Source organism: Capricornis sumatraensis, chromosome 20 (assembly GCF_032405125.1).
Source record: "Capricornis sumatraensis isolate serow.1 chromosome 20, serow.2, whole genome shotgun sequence".
Taxonomy (NCBI): domain Eukaryota; kingdom Metazoa; phylum Chordata; class Mammalia; order Artiodactyla; family Bovidae; genus Capricornis; species Capricornis sumatraensis.
In genome coordinates, this window is record NC_091088.1 from 9,284,101 (window position 1) to 9,307,490 (window position 23,390).

The 23,390-nt window shown below is 40.8% G+C and overlaps 1 protein-coding gene across 6 annotated transcripts in view; it reads left to right on the plus strand.

The window, feature by feature from the left end:
* The window catches only part of CNTNAP4 (contactin associated protein family member 4), a 280,255-nt gene that overhangs the window by 70,310 nt on the left and 186,555 nt on the right, over positions 1-23,390 (plus strand). For 5 of the 6 annotated variants that reach the window (XM_068991747.1, XM_068991751.1, XM_068991753.1 and 2 more), the window contains exon 3: positions 22,498-22,691. In XM_068991747.1, coding sequence (XP_068847848.1) covers positions 22,498-22,691 — 194 coding nt within the window. The remainder of the gene's footprint in view (positions 1-22,497; positions 22,692-23,390) is intronic. The other variant, XM_068991749.1, reaches the window with a different exon arrangement.

Below are 23,390 nucleotides of genomic sequence, written 5' to 3' on the forward strand. Positions count from 1 at the left end.
ATGTAATGATGTCAGAGGAAAAGATACAAGAACTTCTTTTAAAAATTGGACAGTGAACCAAAACAGTTTGACATGTTCCTAGTGCTTGTTTGTTGCTTTAAAAAAGAACCTATAAATATGTAGTTTCTATATCACAGTGTATTATTAATACATCTGTTTTTCTCAGTCACATATAAATTAAGATTTTTTTCTTTAGTAAACATCAAGAGTGATAGTTAAACCAACTCTTGCAGAAGCTTCCTGTGCAGACCAGACTATCCACCTAGCTGGGCATAGGTTGGTAAAAAGATTGCAAATACCATCTTCTTATAAAAGAATATGAAGAACCATGCATATTATTAGTGATCTTAAAATACTGTTTATTCTGTACATTTACAGTTGTGGATGGTCTCTATTTATTAAGTTATCTAAAATCAGTGAACCACATATGTACCAAACACAGCACATACACTAAGTGTTTGTCCGATGCTGAGAACTGGGTTTGACTGCTGTTTTCTTAGCTTTGAATGAAAGACTGTCTGCAATCTGGTTCCCCTCTTTCTCTCGCTGTAATGACCACGGCCCTCTTCACGTCCCCTCAGTCCCTTCAGTTCAGTTCCTGCCGTCCTGAAAAACGTGCCTTGCCTTTGTCCTCAGAGCACTCCTCTCCTCGGAAGGTGCCAACCCTTCATTTTGGCCTTTCAAAATCCCACCCCGAAACCTGAATGAAATATTAATATTTCTGCTTCCCTGATCACTCAGCCAGCCCTCACTGTATCCTAAACTTCCTCATATAGCGTGTGTCATCTGCTGATGTGTCTTCTTTCACAAAAGATAAAGCTCGAGATGGTGGAGGCCACATCATAAGTGATCATGAAGAGGCTCTGAAGTAGGACTGTGTTTAGGGTTGTGCCTCATTCACTGCAGCTCTGTGACCTTTCACAAGTGACTCCACCTCCCCTTGCCTCAGTCTCTTCACGTCTAAAATGGGGAAAATCCTAATTTCTATCACTTAGGCTTATTGCGAGAATCAAGTAAGTCAAAACAGTGAAGTACTGAGTATGTTGCAGAATATATAGGCGATTTTTATTCATAGCTGGCAGCTCCAGAATCATCCTTAGCATTTCTCTTTTTTTAAATTGAAGTATAGTTGATTTACAACTTTGTGTTAGTTTCAGCTGTATAGCGAGTGATTCTGATATGTATATATATATTCTCTTAAAAGTTATTCTAAGATATTGAGTCTAGTTCTGTGTGCTGTGCAGTAAATCCTTATTGTTTATCTATTTTCTATAAAATAGTGTGTGTCTGTCTGTCCCCATTCTTTTTGATCATTTATTTATCTTTGTGCTGAGTCTTCCTTGCTGCGCGGGCTTCTCTCTAGCTGCCGCAAGCGGGGGCTGCTCTCTAGTTGCGGTGTGGGGACTTCTGCGGTGACTTCCTGTTGCAGAGCTTGGGCTCGAGGGGGCGCGGGCTTCTGTAGTTGCAGCACGTGGGCTGGGTAATTGCGGCTCTGGGCTCTGGATCACAGGCTCAACAGTTGTGGTACACGGGCTTGGCTGTTGAGCGGTATGTGGCATCTTCCTGGATCAGGAATCAGACCCGTGTTTCCTGCTGGCAGATTCTTGACCACTGAGCAATTAGGGAAGCCCATGCTCCACACTCTTAATTTATCCCTCCCCATCCCCTCTTTCCCTTTTGGTAACCATGAGTTTGCTATGTCTGTGAATCTGTTTCTGTTTAGCCAGTGAATCCATTTGTATTATTTTTTAGATTCTACATGTATGTGATATCATATAGTACTTGTCTTTCTGACTTCATTTACTATGACATTTTCTAGGTCAATCAATGTTGCTGCAAATGGCACTATTTCATTCTTTTTATGGCCGAGTATTATTATTGTGTGTGTGTGTGTACACCGCCTCTTCTTTACTCATTCGTCTGTCAATGGGCACTTACGGTGCTTCCATTTCTTGGCTGTTGTAAACAGTGCTGCTGTGAACACTGGGGTGTATTTCTATCTTTTTGAAGAGCTTTCATCTCTTCTGGGTATACCTGGCATTTCTTTTGATTATATATGTGCTGATGGATGTGTTGATCACATTTTGGTTCAGGTTTTGGGGATGTATGTTATGGATATTAATGATAGTGATAGAATGATATTGATAATTCCCTGGGTACAATATTTTTCTCTGTTTGAAAAGTTTGTGTGTGACCTAATACCAAAGACCATAACTAGTCAATCTGATTCAGGAGGTAAATTCTATATTCTTTGTTATGAGGGATGCCATTTAGGGACTCTAAAGAAAAGGTATTTTATAACCTTCTAGATTTTTGTGCTTAATCATTTTTATTAAGAATTAGAAATGTTTACAATAGCTAGGACATGGAAGCAACCAAGATGTTCATCAGCAGACAAATGGCAGACAAGTGTCCAGAAAGTTGTGTTACATATACACAATGAAATATTACTCAGCTACAAAAAAGAACACATTTGAGTTAGTTCTAATTAGGTAGATGAAACTGGAACCTATTATACAGAGTGAAGTAAGTCAGAAAGAAAAACATCAATACAGTATATTAATGAATATTTTTGGAATTTAGAAAGATGGGAATGACGACCCTATATGCAAGACAGCAAAAGAGACACAGATGTAAAGAACAGACTTTTGGACTCTGTGGGAGAAGGCAAGGGTGGGATCATTTGAGATAATAACATTGAAATGTATATATTACCATATGTGAAATAGGTGGCCAGTCCAAGTTCAATGACTGAAACAGGGCAGCCAAAGCCAGTGCTCTAGGACAACCCAGAGGGGTGGGATGTGGAGGGAGGCGGGAGGGGGGTTCAGGATGGGGGACACATGTACACCCGTGACTGATTCATGTCAATGTATGGCAAAAGCCACCACAATATTGTAAAGTAATTAGCCTCCAATTAAAATTAATTAATTAATTTTAAAAAGCATTAGAAATACCCTAAGTTTCATAGCCTGTCCTTTATTCAACTTTCAATCTCTCATTTCTGTATTCTTCCTGTTTTTGAAAGGGTATGAAAAGAGTTTATTAGAAGTATTTATGTTTTTCAAAAATATAAAATCTAACCAGTATAATCTACAAACAATATAATTTATATTTTAAGATATTTAATTATGTTGATACTTTATTAAATTAATTTGTCGTTGTTCAGTCACTCAGTCGTATCCGACTCTTTTCGACGCTATGGACTGCAGCACACTAGGCTTCCCTGTCCTTCACTATCTCCTGTACTTTGCTCAAATTCATGTCCTTTGAATCAGTAATGCCATCCAAGCTTCTCATCCTTTGTCATCTCCTTCTCTTTCCTGCTTTCAATCTTTCCCAGCATCAGGATCTTTCAGAGTCAGCTTTTTGCATCAGGTGGCCAAAGTACTGGAGCTTCAGCTTCAGCCTCAGTCCTTCCAGTGAATATTCAGGGTTGATTTCCTTTAGGATTGATTGGTTTGATCTCCTTGCAGTCCAAGGGACTCTCAAGAGTCTTCTCTAGCATCACAGTTTGAAAGCATCAATTCTTGAGCACCCAGCTTTCTTTATGGTCAAAAATCTCACCTCTGTACATGACTACTGGAAAAACTATAGCTTTGACAGACCTTTGTCAGCAATATGATATCTCTGCTTTTTAATATGCTGTCTAGATCTGTCATAGCTTTTCTTCCAAGCAGCAAGCCTCTTTTAATTTCACGGCTGCAGTCACTGTCCACAGTGATTTTGGAGCCCAAGAAAATAATGTCTGTCACTGTTTCCATTTTCCCCCATCTATTTGCCAGGAAGTGGCAAATTAATATTCAGCCAAAATTCATTTATTCAGTGGAATTCAATATACAATTTCAGATATTACAAAAAAATTGACAGGAATTAATCAGAAGTATATCTTAGAAAAAAAATGACATGGAGAGAGTTTAAGATCCTTTGAAAATTTGAATTTGCTCATTAAAAAAGTCTGTAATTTTACTTTGTTACTAGAAAGCAAAACTCTGAAATCATCTCAGAGTCTATCTAATTTACTTCAATTGCTCTGAATTTGGCCATATTAGAACAATAAGAGTTTAGCTAATGGCAAGCCTCACTTTTGTGTCTTAGCAGTGTACAAACATTTCTGCCAAGGGGCTTTCAAGTGGTATTCTCATAGGGAACTTGATTCTTAGTTATTAATTTAACAAACATAAATAAACTATATTATCTCATATTACAGAATTCTTATAGCTAGATTGTGGGAGAAGTGGTATTTGAGTTGTAGCTGAGAGGTGGAGGAAACGAAGTTCTGGCTGAGTGAGAGGCATAAGGATAAGTATAATTCAAATGAAATTGTGGAGAATGAGAACAGACTTCATAAAAAAATAGACTATTTTTTCTGAGGCTCCAGTGCCAGACTGAAGTTGCATTTAGTGCTGTGCCAAAAAGGATGCTCTTTGTAACCAGGAGAAAGATGAGTCGACTTGCTTTTACCAAAACAACTCTGGGAATGGTGGCAAAAACAGATCGGTTATCTAAAAGGCACATATTGAAGATTTTTAGAAAGAGTAGACTATCAGGCTCAGAGTACAATTTCCTGATTTCCTTTCCAAACCCTGTAAACATTTGCAAACCCCATGGCCTTGCTTCCTTCATTTTTATCACCCTAGAAGACCTGCCCCTCTGTTCTACAGTGAATCACTCATAGCATTCTGAGTCCTTCATGCTTCCCCAGGATTCCCGTTCTTTCAATTTTGCATGTTTCAGATTTCCCTCCTCTCAGCACCACCATCCAGAAACTTTTCCAAGCTATTATCCTTGACTTTGTTGTTTCCCAGCTCCCTGCCCTCCCAGCATCTGACATCGAAGCGATTATCCACAGAGCATTAAGGCCACCAGTCTCCCTCCCTGGGATCTCGCAGATGCTTTCATGTCTATTTACTCACTTCAAAGCCGTATCCTCAGCAACTAAAAATACATACAGAAAATAAGTTGAACTGAGTGGTTGACATATGGACTTAAACTAAAGTAGGGATCGTGAAAAGCAAAAGGGACAATGACAGTCACTTTGGAGATGATGTTGACCAGATTTGGCAATTTCTACACATACAGAAAGTTGTATTATTGAAAGAGGATAATTAGAGATGATTTTCACATTTTAGTCTGAGTGACTTGAAGATGGAAATGATGTGGCCATCTGGTTTTGACAGGAGGTAAGGCATCCATTTTTGGAATGTTGAGTTTGAGATATCTATAGGGCATCCATGAATAGATATATAGGAAACATTCAGGATTTCGAATTTAGATTTCAAAGGAAGTCAGAGCTAAAGATAAAGGTTCAGGCCTCATCATCTAAAACAACAACAACACAATTAATCATTGCAGCCAGAGGCATGAGAAACGTAGTCCACTGAGAATGCAAAGTAAAAGAGGAGAGAGCAGTCGTGTTATCTTTTCAACAAAAGTGGAGAAAGGAAGCTCCCTGAAGGATGCTGGAAAGGGCCAACCAGAGGAGTGAGGGAAAACCCAAGAAGTTGCAGTGTCACCTGGGGCTAAAGGTGCTCTCAGTAACAGATGTTCGGTCGTGAAACATTTCCTGATAGTTTAATTTGCAGCTCTGTTACTCACCTAGGCACATATTCTAAAGATGCAGGATGTCAGCATAGCAAAAGCAAACAGCTGTTTTTCTTTTGTTGAAAGCATCATCCTTCAAGAGATATGTAAATCATGAATTCCTACTGAAACTCTGCCTAAAGACCATCTGGGAGGCCCCCTTAAATATATGGGAAGGTAGATGGGAAGGAGGTCCCGGAGGGACATGGGTGTACCTATGGCCAATTCTTGTTGATGTATGACAGAAAACCACAAAAGTCTGTAAAGCAATCATCCTTCAATTAAACAATTAAAATAAAATATACAGATGTAAAAAAATATTAGCATCCATGCAGTCATATTGTTCCTCCAGTGTTTTATGAAAAGAGCCAAAATCCTAGGATTGTGTATATTTACAAAAGATCTTTTTTTTTTTTTTTTACAAAGCACAGTTAACACACTACAATACTCTTCTATTCAGTTACACATTTGTTGAAGGGAAAATTGATGCCTTTAAATACAAATATAAAGATCTTGGCATTTATGTTTAACAGGCTCAGCTGACTCTGGAAATATGTTCATATTTCTTGAAATTATGAATTGCTTATTTTAAAACTACTTTGTGGAGGTGTGATTGATATGCATTAAGCTGTACATATTTAATACATAACAACTTGATGAGTTTGCAGATAAGTATATACCCATAACACCATCACCATAATCATAGCCCTAAACTTATTCATCACTTTCAAAAGTCCCCACTCATTTATTTTTCTTAAAAAAGTTTTGACGGTAATTAAAAAAATTGAAATGTAAAATTCTAAATTCTGAAGGTATATTCCAAACTGTATTGATAAGTTAACTTATTTTTTCAGAAAAAGAATATAGGAAAAGCAAAAACAATGGCAATATGATAAGCCATGTTGATAACTGAATTTTCATTTTGTTCGTCAAAAGAGTTGCTTGTTTCTGTCGTTGTTCTGGCTGCCGTGATGACCAGGTGATGAGCTGCTCCTGCCAGGATGCTGCTCTCAGCTGCCGCATTCTCCTGTGCAGTGACGGAACGTGCAGGGAGACACAGGCATGTGCGCGAGAGTCACAGTATTGGCTGGAACAGTTTGAAATTGACGAGGCAGAGCGTGGCCTACTTTTGGGGTCCATCTTTTCTGATCCAGAAAGTGTTTGCATTAACTCTCATTCCCAGCTGGAAACACCGCCTTATTATGACTCAGTGGGTCAGTGAACACTAGGAACCATGAACCGTGATAGGCGGCCTGACAGTCGTGTGAACGGCCTCATTGGTTAGGGTGGAAGTGAAGCTGCCTTGTGAGACTTCCTTTTGTTTTATCAAGATGGACAATTTAGAACTTTCCATTATACATTGCAAATAGTAAAAAGGTAGAGATACACAGAACAAAATGATGCGTTTTTTTCCCCTTCTCCTTGTGCTTCCCCACCTTTCACATCCTGGTGGATTCAATCAAGCTCCCTCAAAATAAGATGATTTTTATCTTTGTGAAGCTAGGGCAATGCAGGCTATCCTTTCTGATACAGAATAATTGGTGGTGTATCATTTTAGAAAGGGCTTATCTCTCAGTTTAGGTGATACAGTGACAAAATGACAAGTTTATAACCATAGGCTAAAATCAGATTAATAAATTAAAATAAGAACTTAATTGGAAAAAACCATCCAACAGAGGTTTGTTACACTTACGTCCATTTGGAGTTTTTACAATTTTGGCACAATAAACTATTGAAAAATCTAATATGTTGAAATTTGATTTGTTTTGTATAATGAAGTAAAGAAACCATTGAACACACAGGTAATAATTGAGGATAATGTTTAAAAAATCTAAATGTATGTCTGTCACTGGCAAAGTATGGTCATGTGTCATAGTTTGGACATAAATCTCATAAAAGCATATTTTTCCTGTGTATTTTTTTAAAAAACTATAACCCTTGTGTGTTCCTCTATTTGTACATAGGCCAGGAGCCAGATGGAGCTGGCTAGGGTGCTTGGATGTTAGAGGGAGCAATTCATTTGTATAGCAAAAGAGTCTGCCATCCAAAGCATTTCTGGAATTGAATGTGAGCACAGAGGAATATTGTACCTGCTGGCTCCAGACACCAAATCCTGTTTGTATCTAACTGCACTGTGCAATTGTAGAACACTGTATTATTAAAGACAGTAGATTGTGTGTGTGTGTGTGTGTGTTTCTTTCTCTCTTATTTGTGCTACAAATCGGTGTGATGCTCAGTGAATGTTGAGTGATTCTGCTCTAGAGTGTAAACTTGACTGTATCAATGCTTTGCATATGGCAAAATGTTTTTTTTTGATCAGATACATACATCAATTCTGGTTGACCCCCCGTGTACACATGCAAATGTTCTTGACAATCCACATATAGTTTTGAAAATCATAAATTATATAAAAATGCATAATCAGCAGCTTTGAGGGTGTTAAGCACACACACAAAAAACGCATAAAGATACTCTAGTATCTTTCATCATTCAGATTTGAAATATTGGTTGATCTGATTTTCTCAAGCCAGTTTTAAACCTCTGAGACTGCAAGTTATATTAGTAGATGAGAAATAACATGGAAACACCATATATTTTTCAGTTTTGTCGAAACTTTAGCAGTTGAGTGTTCTTTTCAGTTGGGGAAGACTCTGCTTGCTCTTCACTTCAGAGACAGTTTCCCATTTGTGCCCACTTTGCCAGGTCACCTCAACGCACCCCCCCTGCCCCCCCGCTGAGTATAGGAACCCCCTTTGGGTGTGTCAGCCTCTTCTAGGTAAAAGCTAAGACCTTCTGATTTCCCAATTTTCCCATTACACATTTCCAAAATGCAGTTGGCATCAGCGGAGCGCAGATGGTGTCTTGGCACCGTTGGGCGAGGGGCTTCCCTGGCACATGTTGGTTGCTGTGTTGATGTCCACTGGAGATCACTGATTGGATCTTTCTGTCCCAGTTCAGGGCAGCCTGAGTGTGGTTGGCTTGGTCCTGGCCCTGTGTTTGTGGATGTGCGCTGCTGAATTTAGTGACCAGTCAGTCCCTTTGGCTGTCCTCTTGGCAAAGGCCATCACCTATTCTGGCTCCCATGGCACCTCTTGTTTTATTTAGGTTCCCTGAAGCTGGCTGTGACATTCTTTTGGTTAATAGGTAGAGAAAATGTGCAGTGATTTTCGGGCATTGTTGCTCCTGTGAAGGGGAATCCCTGGTGGCTCAGTGGTAATGAATTTGCCTGCAATACAGGAGATGTGGGTTCAGTTCCTGGGTCAGGAAGATCCCCTGGGGGAGGGCGTGGCAACTCACTCCAGTGTTCTTGTCTGAGAAATCCCATGGACAGAGGCGTCTGGTGGGCTGCAGTCCATGGGGTCCCAAGAGCTGGACACTACTGGGCGACTAACACATACACAAACCACCACCGCCACTACAGGGAAGAATCCCTCTGGTTAGCTCTAGTCAGACCCTCATTCATTTCTAAGCCTTGTTCTTTTATCTTCTCAGACTCTGATTGTGTAATGGTTTCTGGGGAGCATGACTCATTTAGGTAGAAAAATGAAAAACACATCATTCTAATAAAAAAACCCAATTATCTCATCAAAGAAAATTGCACTGGATTGAGTTAAAAAGACAAGAAAGACTTTATTCAAGTCTATAGCAATGGGGGTCAAGACTTCTGCAGTAGGGGAGAGAGAGGCAACTGTTGAAATCAAGATGGGGGGATTTTTAAGCACTGAGCTGAGCTAATGGAAAAGTACTGGAGAACATTAGGGGACCCTGGTCAGTGTGCTTAGGGCATTTGTGTCTGCTAATTGGTGCTTGTGGAAGTTAGGCTCATGTCCTCCCTGCAGAGGCTGGGAGATAGGGGTCTATCTTTCTTGATTATATTTCAGACGGATGACTAAGATTCTTGAGAAAGACATTCTTGGGTTGTCAAACTGTAAAGAGGCTTCATGAAGATTTCCATTTTAAGGGACAGAGAAATAATTTACAGTGGCAACTTCCCTAAATTAAATGCTCTGAGAAGAAGGGAGGGTGGGTTCTATGGTCAGAGGAAAAAAAACTGTCTAAAGTTTAGTCAGGCTGTGGGGGACATTAAGGCTGTCTTGGCCACAAACGTCACTAATAATTTTTCCTGTTGCTTGTGAAAGAAAAGTTTCCATGATAAATTACACTTAAAAAGGAATAAATAATGGAATTAAATAAAATATGTGTATTTAATACTAAATTCAACAAACACCTAAGCCTAGAGGTAAACATATCTTATTCATTGGGGTTATAATGCTGTTTTAATGTTGTCACATTTTCTCAAATTGGGAAAATATTAAATGATTTAATCAATGAAATTCCTAGAATTGGTTTTGCACTTTTTTTTTTAACCTCTTTTGATTATACTGTGTCCTAGTATTGCTGGCTTTTCCAATCATTATGTGGAAATGATGTCTGTTGGGTACAAGAGAGTGCCTTCAGTTTCTTGACCCAGGAGTGATATGAGGACATTTGGCTCATGACAGCTTATCATCTCTCTCTGGCCGGGGAAGATAAAAAAAAAAGGTAGGGAAGCAAAAATGGTTTTTCAGTCTCTGGGATATTGTCAGTATGCTCTATCTGATGCATGAGGTCATTTACTGAAATGACCTGCCTCACTATAGTAGACCTAAACCGAAACTTTTAGAGAAGTATTATAATGGTCTTAGAAAGCAAGACATGGGCAAATCCTGATTACCATCTGAATTTTCAGACATCATGTGCTCAGAGTGATTTTTCCAAAACTACTAATTTGAGTGAAATAAAACTGGCTGTAGTGGAATTAAAGCACAGAATCTGGCATTTTTGTAATTTTATTCTAGTCTTCTAAGATGAAATTTGGCTGTCCCCAAATTTGCACATCAAATATACCAATCAAAATGCCTGAGCAGAGAAAGGATGTAAATATTTACTGATCAATCCACTGAATTATTAAAGACTTCAGAAATGTTTGATCTGGCAATGCAAGAAGTAGGGCTGAAAGTCGGCCTGCCAATTTGCTGGGAGGAAAAATTGATCAATAGCAAAGCACTAAAACCTAGGAGAATTTAGTAAGGTATTATTAATTTAGAACCTTGCTGGGGAAATAAAGTGAAAAGTGTCTCTTTTTTCTTATTGTATCAGAAAAGCTGAAAACAGAGCAATAAATACATCTAGGAAATCATAGTTCACAAGTGATTAAACTAGGTACCTTTGGGGTGATTGGTAGACATTGTGTGTATGTATGTGCATGCCTGTGTGTGTGTGGATGTATGTCTCAGCCGAGTGCTTTAAGTTTTCTCTTTGAGCACCTCATTGAAAATGCCATTTTGCAGAGAGAAGTGTCTTGTGCTCTTATTTAGTTTTAGCTTTCACCGCTAGGTATAATACATTCAGATTTTGTATATAAATTTATACAGTCTTACTACTTTCATTACAGATTTACTTAATTCCTTTATGCATTAAATAGTTGGTAAGCTCCTACTATGTGTCAGGCAGTGTGCTAGACACATAGAATCTATCTTTGAACAAAACAGGCAAAGACTGTAGGCCTCATTGAGCTTATATTCTAATAGGGCAAGATAAATGATAAAGAAATATAGTGAAAAAGAAATTATGTATAAATATGTTAGTGTCTGGAGAAGGCAATGGCACCCCACTCCAGTACTCTTGCCAAGAAAATCCCGTGGATGGAGGAGCCTGGTAGGCTGCAGTCCATGGGGTCGCGAAGAGTCGGACACGACTGAGCGACTTCACTTTCACTTTTCACTTTCATGCATTGGAGAAGGAAATGGCAACCCACTCTGGTGTTCTTGCCTGGAGAATCCCAAGGACGGGGGAGCCTGGTGGGCTGCCGTCTATGGGGTCGCACAGAGTTGGACACGATTGAAGCGACTTAGCAGCAGTAGCAGCAGCATGTCAGTGTCTGGCCAAAAAAAAAAAAAAAGGAAACTGGTTTGGATGAAGTGGTTTGGAGCAGGACTGCTGGGTGGAAGGAATTTTAATAGGGAAGGTCAGGAGAGACAAGCTTGAATGAGAGCGTCACATCTGAGCAGAGCACTCCTGGCGGAGAGGATAGCTTATCACAGGGTGGGATGGGAGATGGGAGAATGACATTTGCTTGGAGAATCTCGAGGAGGCCGTTGTTGATGGAGGGTCCTGATCTGGAAAGCCAGACCTGGGGTGGGAGCCTTGCAAGGGAGGCGGGTCACGTGAGGAATCTGGAGGCTGTACAGCGATGACTTTGCCTTCCACCGTGTGTGGAAGTGAGTGTAGTGTTTTGAGCACAGAAATAACTTAAACCTGTTGTGTAGAGGGTGGAGTCCTGCTGAGCAAAGGGAGAAGCAGGGAGCCTTGTTAGCTTGCTATGGCGAGAATCCAGGCTGAACTAGAAAGGAGCACCAGTGAAGATGGAGAAGTCCTCTGATTCTGCAGAGTTGAGTGATACCAGCAGTATTTTTGTTGGTTTGGTAGTATGGTGAGAGAGAAAGAAAGAAGTCGAGCACAACTCTGTTTTTTTTTTTTTGTCCCTAAAAATTGTTAAGAATGGAATTGTCATAAACTAGTTTGGGGAAGCATGTGGATAGAGTGGGGTTTGGGGGAAGAAAAGGCATTTGGGAAATGTTAAAGATATCAAGCAGTGAGTCTAATATCAGGGAAGAGTTCGGCGATGGAGATATAAACTAGGGAATTACTGGCACATGATATTTTTAAGTCCTTGAGGCCGAGAGGGGCCATCCAGGGGTGGATGCAGATGGAAAAGACGCAGGGCGAAGGACTGAGCCCTGGAGCATCTCAGGCTTGAGAGGGAAGAGATAAAAGGAAAAACCATCACTGGAGATAGAGACGGAGCAACAAACAAACTAAGAGGAGGGACTTCGCTGAGGGTCCAGTGGTTAAGACTCTGCGCTTCCACTGCAGGGGCCGTGGGTTTGATCCCTGGTGGGGGAAGTAAGATCCCACATGGCACATGATGTGGCTAAAAAATTTGAAAAATAAACAAACTAAGAAGAAGGTTAAGAGAATGAGCTTTTGAGGAAATTAAGTTAAAGAAAATCAGGGCATTGGGAGAAGTCGAATGTCTCAGATGTCACTGACAGGCCAAGTGGTAGTCAGACCATTTGATTTAGCAATACGGAATTCTTCGGTAACCTTGACAAGAGCAGCTTGAGTTAAGTGACGTGGACTGAAAGTCTGATTGACACTGGCCTAAGAGAGGATGAGATCAGAAACATTGTAAAGAATGTGTATGGACATTGTACTTGAATTTATGTATTATCTTAATAAAAAAATAGAATGGAGTCAAGAGAAGATTTTTTTTCCTTTTAAAATGGGGAAAATAACAGCATGCATGTATATTAGTGGGATCCATTAAGGAGAAAAAAATAATGAAGACAAGAGTGAAGAATTGCTGGTGCAGTGGCCTGAGTGGATTCAGCACAAGTGGAAGGGGCTACCCAACGGCTCATGTGCAAGGAGATAAGCCAGTCCATCCTAAAGGAAATCCACCTGAATATTCACTGGAAGGACTGATGCTGAAGCTGAAGCTCCTCCAATACTCTGGCCACCTGACGCAAAGAACTGACTCACTGGAAAAGACCCTGATGCTGAGGAAGATTTAATGCAAAAGAAAGGGGTGGCAGAGGATGAGATGGTTAGATGGACATGAGTTTGAGCAAACTCCAGGAGATGGTGAAGGACAGGGAAGCCTGGTGTGCTGCAGTCCATGGGGTCGCAAAGAGTCGGACACGACTGAGCGATCAACAGCACCTGGAAAGCGCGGGGCTGCCCTGCAGGCCCAGCGGGACTCAGGGATGCTGACTGTGCCATCAGAACTGCCTCTAGCTTCATCTCTCCAGTCTGCTTGGGTCTTTGCTGCTTCACCCAGGTTTTCCTCGACCATTGCTCCTACAACTTGATGCCTAATTCCCATCCTGTCAGCTTTTGCAGCAGAAAAGAGAGTTGTTCTCTAACCGTCTCCGTAAAATCCAGGAATCGCCCTGCTGGCTAGGCTAGCTGGCCTGCCCCTGCTGTGACAATCTCTGCAGGCAGGGGCAGCTGGGCCAAAATTCAGGAGTAAACGTGCGGCAAGACGAGCCAGGCACGGAGCATCAATAGAGTTGTGTTTCTTCCAGCAAAAAGAACAATGCTGGTAGAATACAAAGCTTGATAAGGTTCTCAGTGGTGGCCCCAGGACACTGCAGACCATTTAAGGGAGCCAGACAAATACTGACACATGTTTTTTTCTGATCCTTTTACCTTATTGTAATTCACTGTCAAGATCAAAATGATCCCGGCCAGTTTCCACTTGTGGGGAAATCTAGATGAAATCACATGTGAAAAAAATAACCTTAGAGGAAAATTTCCTCTATGAGAGTTTTAATTAAGCCAGTTACTTTGTGGAAGTGTAGATGCCCTAACGGTGGCTAGGGTTGTTATTGAACTGTGTTCCCTTCTGTCTTGCGTCCTTGAGCACCTGTGTCCTTCTATGCTTTAAATCTTGAGAAATATGGCTTGCCCTTTCCTGTGTTCCAACCTTTACAAAGTCGACAAGCTCTGTGACACGTCACCTTCACTGATGACCATCAGCAGTGGCAGTCATGCCATTTTTAATATTAGTAGGGGATAGATGAGATTCTTTTCTATATTTTAAGGTTCCAACCAAGAGTACTTTATCTTCAGGTTTTCTTTCACTTCTATGAAATTGTAAAATGTTCCTCCATGTCCTGAACTAAATATTGATGCTACCTAGTAGATGGAATGTGAGGGTCTTAAACATAATTCAGCCAGCTAGTTATTTATATTTAAATAACACTGAATATACTATTTGAATATGTTATTGGGATAGAATATACCACCCTGGGGCAATGATAGTTGTATAATTATTTCAAGGTTAAAGAATGAAAAAGGAGGAGATTTTTAAAATGAGATTCTAATAGATTAAAACATTTTAAAAATAATTTTTCATCTATACTAAAAATTTGGGTTATTTTACTTAGCTTCTGTAAATCTCTTTTTTAAATAAAGTTTCATTTGAAAAGAAGAGATGTTAAAAGATTTCATCTCACTAGATAATTTTAATAATTCAGTTTAATATTGTGCATAAAATTTCTAGTGACTTAGCATACAGTAGGCACCAGATAATTTTTAGTTTGCTTTTCTTTCTTGACAGTTCATAGCAACATATATTATAGAAGCCAGTTCTTTAGGAACCTGATGTTTAAAAGCAGGACACAAGAGATGCTGTATTTTGTGGTCACTCAGTAACTAAATTTTTTCAAAGCTCAACTTTACTGTGATGGTAACTCTTTGGAGTTGATATCAGTAATAATTGTTTTATGGTTCAAAAAGTAACAGCTCTGATATACTCACATGCTTGCTGTGTGTGAGAGAAATCAATAGGCACTTGTGGTTTTTAAATTTAAATCTCATAGCAGTACTACAGTGCTTTAATGTAAAAGTCTCATCAATGAGTGGAAGGGTTTTAAGTGTGAAATTTCAGGCTGTGATACGAAGATGCAAGAAGTGTTTCTGTTTGAATAAATTTATGACATTTTATTATGCCAAGTCTCAGTAATGAGACCAAGGCAGGAGAAAAAGGAGGGTGGAATAGGAGGAGGACTGTGATGTGGGGAAGGAGAGAATGGAGGGACAAGACTCTGTCTTGTCAATTAAGCGTCAGTAACACTCCAGTACTCTTGCCTGGCAAATCCCATGGACCGAGGAGCCTGGTGGGCTGCAATCCATGGGGTCGCTAGGAGTCGGACATGACTGAGCGACTTCACTTTCACTTTTTACTTTCATGCATTGGAGAAGGAAATGGCAACCCATTCCAGTGTTCTTGCCTGGAGAATTCCAGGGACGGCGGAGCCTGGTGGGCTGCCGTCTATGGGGTCGCACAGAGTCGGACATGACTGATGCGACTTAGCAGCAGCAGCAGCAACCTTGGAATGCTTGGTGTTCAGGGGCAAAGAATCCACCTGGCAATGCGGGAGGCCTCCGCCTGGGGTAGCTCAGCCTCGGCTGCAGCTGCACTTTCATTTCATGTCACTTTTCTCCCTACATGTCATCATAGGCTGGCACGACTGAAGGATACTGAGTTCTATACTCATGTCTATATACCTGTGTCTGTGTACTTACATTTTCCACATTACTATTCAGCATTTGTTTTAAAATTAGAACCTTCAAAACTCCATCACACACTTCAGCGCTGCATGGTTTAAAACCCTGTTGCAATCTCAGGATTCCCTATGGCTGAATTATCCTGCTGACATTACTTGGTAAAGCCTGGGAGCATCTGAATTCCCATTGCCTTATTGGTGTACCTCATTAATGACATCGCTTGATTAGCATATCAGTAGTACCTTTTCGCCACAGGTAAGAAATTGAAATGTTCAAGGTCAATTAACTGCAAATGTTTCAAGTCGGTTGGTGCAGCTGTAACGGTGAGTGATGCTGGGAAGAGGGAGCGGTCAGTGAGAGACGCCTTGTGCTCCTGATGAGAATTGATGATCCAATTTTCACTCACTGGAATCACGCTGATTCTTTTTTTTTCCCCCTCTCACTGCTTCTCTTACGTGTTTGTGTTTTAAATAGTGGTCTATAAAGGAGTGTCAAAAGTGCCACAGAAATATTATGCTACTCTGTATTAAAAATGTGCCTTCATGACTGACTTTAGACCGTTAAGATTAATTAGAAAGAGCAAGAAACAAAATGACTCAGTATTTTCTCAAAGGTGTAAGGTAATGTAGATAAAATTCCAAACATAGAAACTCCAGGGAAAGATGATGGCTGGCTGGAGACACCTTGTCCGTTCTTTTCCCAACTTTTCTATGTAAAGAAAGAAGATAAAAAATGCAGAGAGAGTTGCAGCGTATCTGCAACTATGCCACTGATATTAACGAAGCACCCTTGGTAAACATCAGACCCCAGGAACTTTCAACTTGAAGACTTTTGATAGATCGGAGGCAGAACAGTAAAAATTAGATTGAACACTGGAGGGAAGTTTTTACCCATTCACCCCTCCCGTCATGTGTCCATACTTCAAAGATGTGGTCTGTTGTTAACTCTAGAGAGGGAAGATGACCCTACTGCCTGGTAGCCAAATCCTGAAATTCCCCAACCCTGGCTGCTGCTGTCTTTTCTATGTCCGTTATGACACATCCGCTTAGGTGTCGTAACAGTAGGCGGGCGCACCACCGGGTCCTGGTTCAGAGCTTGGTGCGTCTTGCTGCTCTGCAGACTGGCGCAAGATGTTCAGAGCCTCTGTGTCTCAGCACGGTACCTGGAGAATTAAGCAACAGTGCCTTCACAGCGTGCCCAACGCAAAGTACTCACCGCATAAATACTAAGTAATACCACAGTAAAATAAGCGGGAAAGTTAGATGGAGTTTGATTACATCCTGAGAAATGAAATATGGTGAAGGTGTTGGCTTAGATTTTAAAATAATGCTATGAGAGCAGTTGGCAGTCAGGGTTCGACAGCTCCCTGAGCCATTTTTGGTCAGGTGTTCTTCAGAGCATTCAAAAGTAAGTTCTCTTCCACGTAGATAACAGAGTGCATGAGAGATGCCCTTTGTGGACAGCAAAGCCATGCCAGGTCAGTGACACCAAGGCGCTCAGATTACAGCCAGGTCCCTTGTCTGCCCAGCACGCCTTCTTGCTTAAAACATAAGAGTTTTTCCCCATCACCTAAACATGGCAGGTGGTGCCCCAGAGAACTCTACTCATCCAGGTTACCAGCCCAAACCACACATTCTCCAAGGGCAAATACAGAGAAAAGTAAAAACACACCAGTAAAAGCTGCGCAATCTCTAAATATTTTGGGTCCCTAAGGGGAACATTGTACTTTCGATGTATAGAGTGAAAGACACTTTTGGACAACGATTCCCTCCAAGACAGAAGGAAATTTGAAAAGAAGCATCTAGTTCTAAAGACTATATATACCTGAATACAAGCAGGAGTTAGTGTGATGCTGTCAAGAGAGGACATTATAGGAATAGAATTCTTTTAAAAGATGCTGTCTTGACTCATTTTGAGGTCCTGACTAGAACCAGGTTAGTTCCCCTTCTTGAGCAGCTGGTTGTGTCCAAACCCAACCCCTTCCCTCACACCCTCTGTGGCCACTGCACATCTGAACTGGTCTCGCTGGAGCCAGGTGCAGAGGCCTGGACACAGCCCCTGCTTCTGGAGCCCCTCAAATTAGCCAGTCCACAGGGAGTGCACACAAGCCAGCTAACTCCTCCCCACTCGCCACGCATCAGCTACCCCTTTCAGCCTCAACTAGTCATCCTTTTCTGGGACACCTTTCCCTCCATGGCTCTGCCTGGCAAGAACATGGAGGCCTGGCTGCCTGCCCTCCTCTTTGAAGCTGGGAGAAACACAGGGTTCTGCTTTTCCTTGCTCGGACTGTCACTGTGTTGTTTGCCACCCAAAAGGTTTTTAAATCTTATTAAAGGAGGTTGTTCACACAGATGTCTCCCTTTAGGCTTCACAGTGCTATGCGCTGCACCATGACAGTAAATATTCATTGTGCATCTCTTTGTATTAGGGCCTGACTCAAGGTTTATAAAACAGGGCACAGATACCAAGAGTAATGCTTGAATAAAACTGTATATTTATTCTTCTTTTCAGTCACTAAGTGTGTCCAACTCTTTGTGACCCCATGGACTGTAGCATGCCAGGCTCCTGTGTCTTCCACTTTCTCCCGGAGTTTGCTCAAAAACTGTATATAAATTAATGATAATCTCTATTTGAAATGTCAGAACTTATTCCTAGAGCCTTCAGTCGAAGGCAGATGAATGGGGAAGAGGAAGCATGGACCAATATTCTTCTTTGGTTTATTAAGCAACAGATACTGCATTGGAATATATGTTGCATAGTAGGTAATTATGGATTCAGAATAGGTTAAACCCTATTTTATGACTTTTATGGAGATTATATAATACTTACATAGCCAGCAATGTCAATATTATTTAAAGAAATTCTCTAAGTAAAGTGTTATTATAGTAAACTGGATATATAGTGAAATATCTTAACGAGACTTACAGTAGGTAATCACATCTGAAATTTTCTGGTATCCATTGGCTAAAACAAAACACAATAAATTCTGTTCTACCTGTATTTCCTTGAATATACCATAGACTTCCATTCTTTGCTTCTGGGTGCTCAAGCACAACTTACCATCTCTTCTGGTGCTCTCCCGTCCCCTGTGGTATCACCACACCCCCATTCCCAGATAGGATACAACTAGTGATGTGTTGGAGAACTGGCTGGGGTCGGATGAGTACTGATGTGTAGAGTTTGCCAGTGTTCACGGTTTAAATACTCCCACTATGGCCAATTGCAAAGATGGCTATGTTTAATAATCATCTTGTAGAATTCCTGAAAGTGTAATCATCTCTTGCCCGTTGCTGCAAGCCAGTTATCACTGGATAGAACCCTCCATCACTTACTGTATCATTGTTCCCTGCACCTGCCTCCCCATTAACATTTCCCAGGTTGTGTTTCCAGCATGCTTTTCACGTCTGTTCCTCCTGTGTGTTGTGCTTTGCTCAGTCGTGTCTGACTCTTTGTGACCCATGGACTGCAGCCTGCCAGACTCCTCTGTCCCTGAGATTCTCCAGGCGAGAATACTGGAGTGGGTTGCCATGCCCTCTTCCAGGGGATCTTCCCAACCCAGGGATCAAACCTGCGTCTCCTTTGTCTCCTGCATTGACAGTCAGATTCTTTACCATCTGAGCCACCAGGGAATAAGACTGTAAACAGAGTGAAGGCAGGAATGATCCCTAGACCATTCTCGTATTCTGGGGCTTAATGCTGTCTTTCTTTCTCTAAGGAGTCTAAACATGATTAGACATTAGAGGTCTTTTCCAAGTTCCATGATCGTTCGGTTCAATTCAGTTCAGTCACTCAGTCATGTCTGACTCTTAGAGACTCCGTGAACCGCAGCACCCCAGGCCTCCCTGTCCATCACCAACTCCCGGAGTCCATCCAGACCCATGTCCATTGAGTCAGTGATGCCATCCAACCATCTCATCCTCTGTCATCCACTTCTCCTCCTGCCCTCAATCTTTCCCAGCATCAGGGTCTTTTCAAATGAGTCGGCTCTTCGTATGAGGTGGCCAAAGTATTGGAGTTTCAGCTTCAATGTCAGTCCTTCCAATGAACACCCAGGACTGATCTCCTTTAGGATGGGCTTGTTGGATCTCCTTGCAGTCCAAGGGACTCTCAAGAGTCTTCTCCAACACCACAGTTCAAAAGCATCAATTCTTCAGCACTCAGCTTTCTTTATAGTCCAACTCTCACATACATCCACACATGACCACTGGAAAAACCATAGCCTTGACTAGATGGACCTTTGTTGACAAAGTGATGTCTCTGCTTTTAATATGCTGTCTAGATTGGTCATAATTTTCCTTCCAAGGAGTAAGCGTCTTTTAATTTCATGACTGCAATCACCATCTGCAGTAATTTTGGAGCCCCCCAAAATAAAGTCAGCTACTGTTTCCACTGTTTCCCCATCTATTTCCCATGAAGTGATGGGACCAGATGCCATGATCTTCGTTTTCTGAATGTTGAGCTTTAAGCCAACTTTTTCACTTTCCTCTTTCACTTTCATCAAGAGGCCCTTTAGTTCCTCTTCACTTTCTGCCATAAGGGTGGTGTCATCTGCATATCTGAGGTTATTGAAATTTCTCCCAGCAATCTTGATTCCAGCTTGTGCTTCTTCCAGCCCAGCGTTTCTCATGATGTACTCTGTATATAAATTAAATAAGCAGGGTGACAATATACAGCCTTGACGTACTCCTTTTCCTGTTTGGAACCGGTCTGTTGTTCCATGTCCACTTCTAACTGGTGCTTTCTGACCTGCATACAGATTTCTCAAGAGGCAGGTCAGGTGGTCTGGTATTCCTGTCTGTTTCAGAATTTTCCACAGTTTATTGTGATCCACACAATCAAAGGCTTTGGCATAGTCAATAAAGCAGAAATAGATGTTTTTCTGGAACTCTTCTTACTTTTTCGATGATTCAGCGGATGTTGGCAATTTGATCTCTGGTTCCTCTGCCTTATCTAAAACCAGCTTGAACATCTGGAAGTTCACAGTTCACATATTTCTGAAGCCTGGCTTGGAGAATTTTGAGCATTACTTTACTAGCATGTGAGATGAGTGCAATTGTGCAGTAGTTTGAGCATTCTTTGGCATCACCTTTCTTTGGGATTGGAATGAAAATTGACCCTTTCCAGTCCTGAGGCCACTGCTGAGTTTTCCAAATTTGCTGAGATATTGAGTGCAGCACTTTTCACAGCATCGTCTTTCAGGATTTGAAATAGCTCAACTGGAATTCCATCACCTCCACTAGCTTTGTTCATAGTGATGCTTCCTAAGGCCCGCTTGAATCACATTCCAGGATGTCTAGCTCTAGGTGAGTGATCACACCATCGTGATTATCTGGGTCAGGAAGATTTTTTTGTATAGTTCTTCTGTGTATTCTTGCCTCCTCTTCTTAATATCTGCTGCTTCTGTTAGGTCCAGACCATTTCTGTCCTTTATCCAGCCCATCTTTGCATGAAATGTTCCCTTGGTAGCTCTAATTTTCTTGAAGAGATCTCTAGTCTTTCCCATTCTGTTATTTTCCTCTATTTTTTTGCATTGATTGCTGTGAAAGGCTTTCTTATCTCTCCTTGCTATTTTTTGGAACTCTGCATTCAGATGCTTATATCTTTTCTTTTCTCCATTGCTTTTCACTTCTCTTCTTTTCACAGCTATTTGTAAGGCCTCCTCAGACAGCCATTTTGCTTTTATGCATTTCTTTTTCTTGGGGATATTCTTGATCCCTGTCTCATGTACAATGTCACAAACCTCATTCCATAGTTCATCAGGCACTCTGTCTATCAGATCTAGTCCCTTAAATCTATTTCTCACTTCCACTGTATAATCATAAGGGATTTGATTTAGGTCATACCTGAATGGTCTAGCGGTTTTCCCCACTTCTTCAGTTTCAGTCTGAATTTGGTAATAAGGAGTTCATGATCTGAGCCACAGTCAGCTCCTGGTCTTGTTTTTGCTGACTGTATAGAGCTTCTCATCTTTGGCTGCAAAGAATATAATCAATCTGATTTCAGTGTTGACCATCTGGTGATGTCCATGTGTAGAGTCTTCTCTTGTGTTGTTGGAAGAGGGTGTTTGCTATGACCAGTGCATTCTCTTGGCAGAACTCTATTAGCTTTTGTCCTGCTTAATTCTGTACTCCAAGGCCAAATTTGCCAGTTACTCCAGGTATTTCTTGACTTCCTACTTTTGCATTCCAGTCCCCTATAATGAAAAGGACATCTTTTTTGGGTGTTATTTCTAAAAGGTCTTGTAGGTCTTCATAGAACTGTTCAACTTCAGCTTCTTCAGCATTCCTGGTCAGGGCATAGACTTGGATTACTGTAATATTGAATAGTTTGCCTTGGAAACGAACTGAGATCATTCTTTCATTTTTGAGATTGCATCCAAGTACTGCATTTCCAAGTTCCATGTAGTTTGAAGGTAAATCACGGTATGAAGGCAAATTGTTACTCAGTCACGTGTGTGGGCACTGCACATACTAGTTCCATTTGTTGACATGGTTGTCTGCCTCTCAAATTAAGGACTTTAAACATACAGTGAGTTTAACCTCACTGAATTAGCTCTCCCAGTGTCGGATGGTTGTAACACCTAGAAATCAACATAATTAATATAGGCGCCATCCATTTACATTACATTCTTGTTTCTCTGTATTTTTTCTTTTACCGTTATGGAAAGTTTTGCATTTTGGAAATTTGACTTTCTGAAGTTTCATAGAGGAGTAGTCTTACTGGCATTGCTAGTTCATTAACAGATGAGTTCATTAATGAATTATTTGCTCATTTCTCCTCTTTCTCTTTTCACAAAAGGAGCTGGTGGCTGGTCTCCACTTGTGTCAAATAAATACCAGTGGTTGCAGATTGACCTTGGAGAGAGAATGGAGATCACTGCCGTGGCCACCCAAGGGGGATATGGGAGCTCCAACTGGGTGACCAGCTACCTCCTGATGTTCAGCGACAGCGGCAGGAACTGGAAGCAGTATCGCCAGGAGGACAGTATCTGGGTATGTTTCTTTAACAGAATACGTGGCCTCTCAGAGGAAGAAGCACGGTCATTCCTACAGGCAGTTTAGGAATCTCTTAAACTTCGTTTAGAATCAGAATCTTTGGACTTACTTAGAAAACATTTTCCAATGTATTAATATTCATTTTCCAATGAATATTGGAACATTTTATGGTTTAATTTAATAAAATACTAAAAGTAACTTATTTCACAGAGTCCTCAGAAATTGAAGAAAAAAAATCTCATGAGTGCTCTAAATAGTGTGAAGATTAAAGAAAGAAACCAAGCCTATATAGAACATTTTTTGTTTAGTAACATAGTAGTTTTGCATTCCTTTATTTAAGGTTGGTGAAAAGAATTTTTTTTGTTGTTCTGATGACTCTGAGAAATATTAATTAATATCTCTCTCTAGTATATAGAGGTTTTTATATATAATATTTAGAATATTTATATATGTCTTATACACACATATATGATTTATATATAAACCTTTCTGTAGTCTTTTCAAGTGTTAAAATGCTGTGTTTTGTAGCACAGCTGCTACAAGGGAGACTGACCAGGAGGCAGTTTGTAATAATGTGAGTGGTATTTGTAGCTGACCGAGTATACATGAATACCCAGTGGGAGAAGGGAGCTAAGGAAAGTTTGCTTGCTGGTGAAGAAAAGACTCCTCTTTTAGTATAGAAAAGTATTGGTTTGG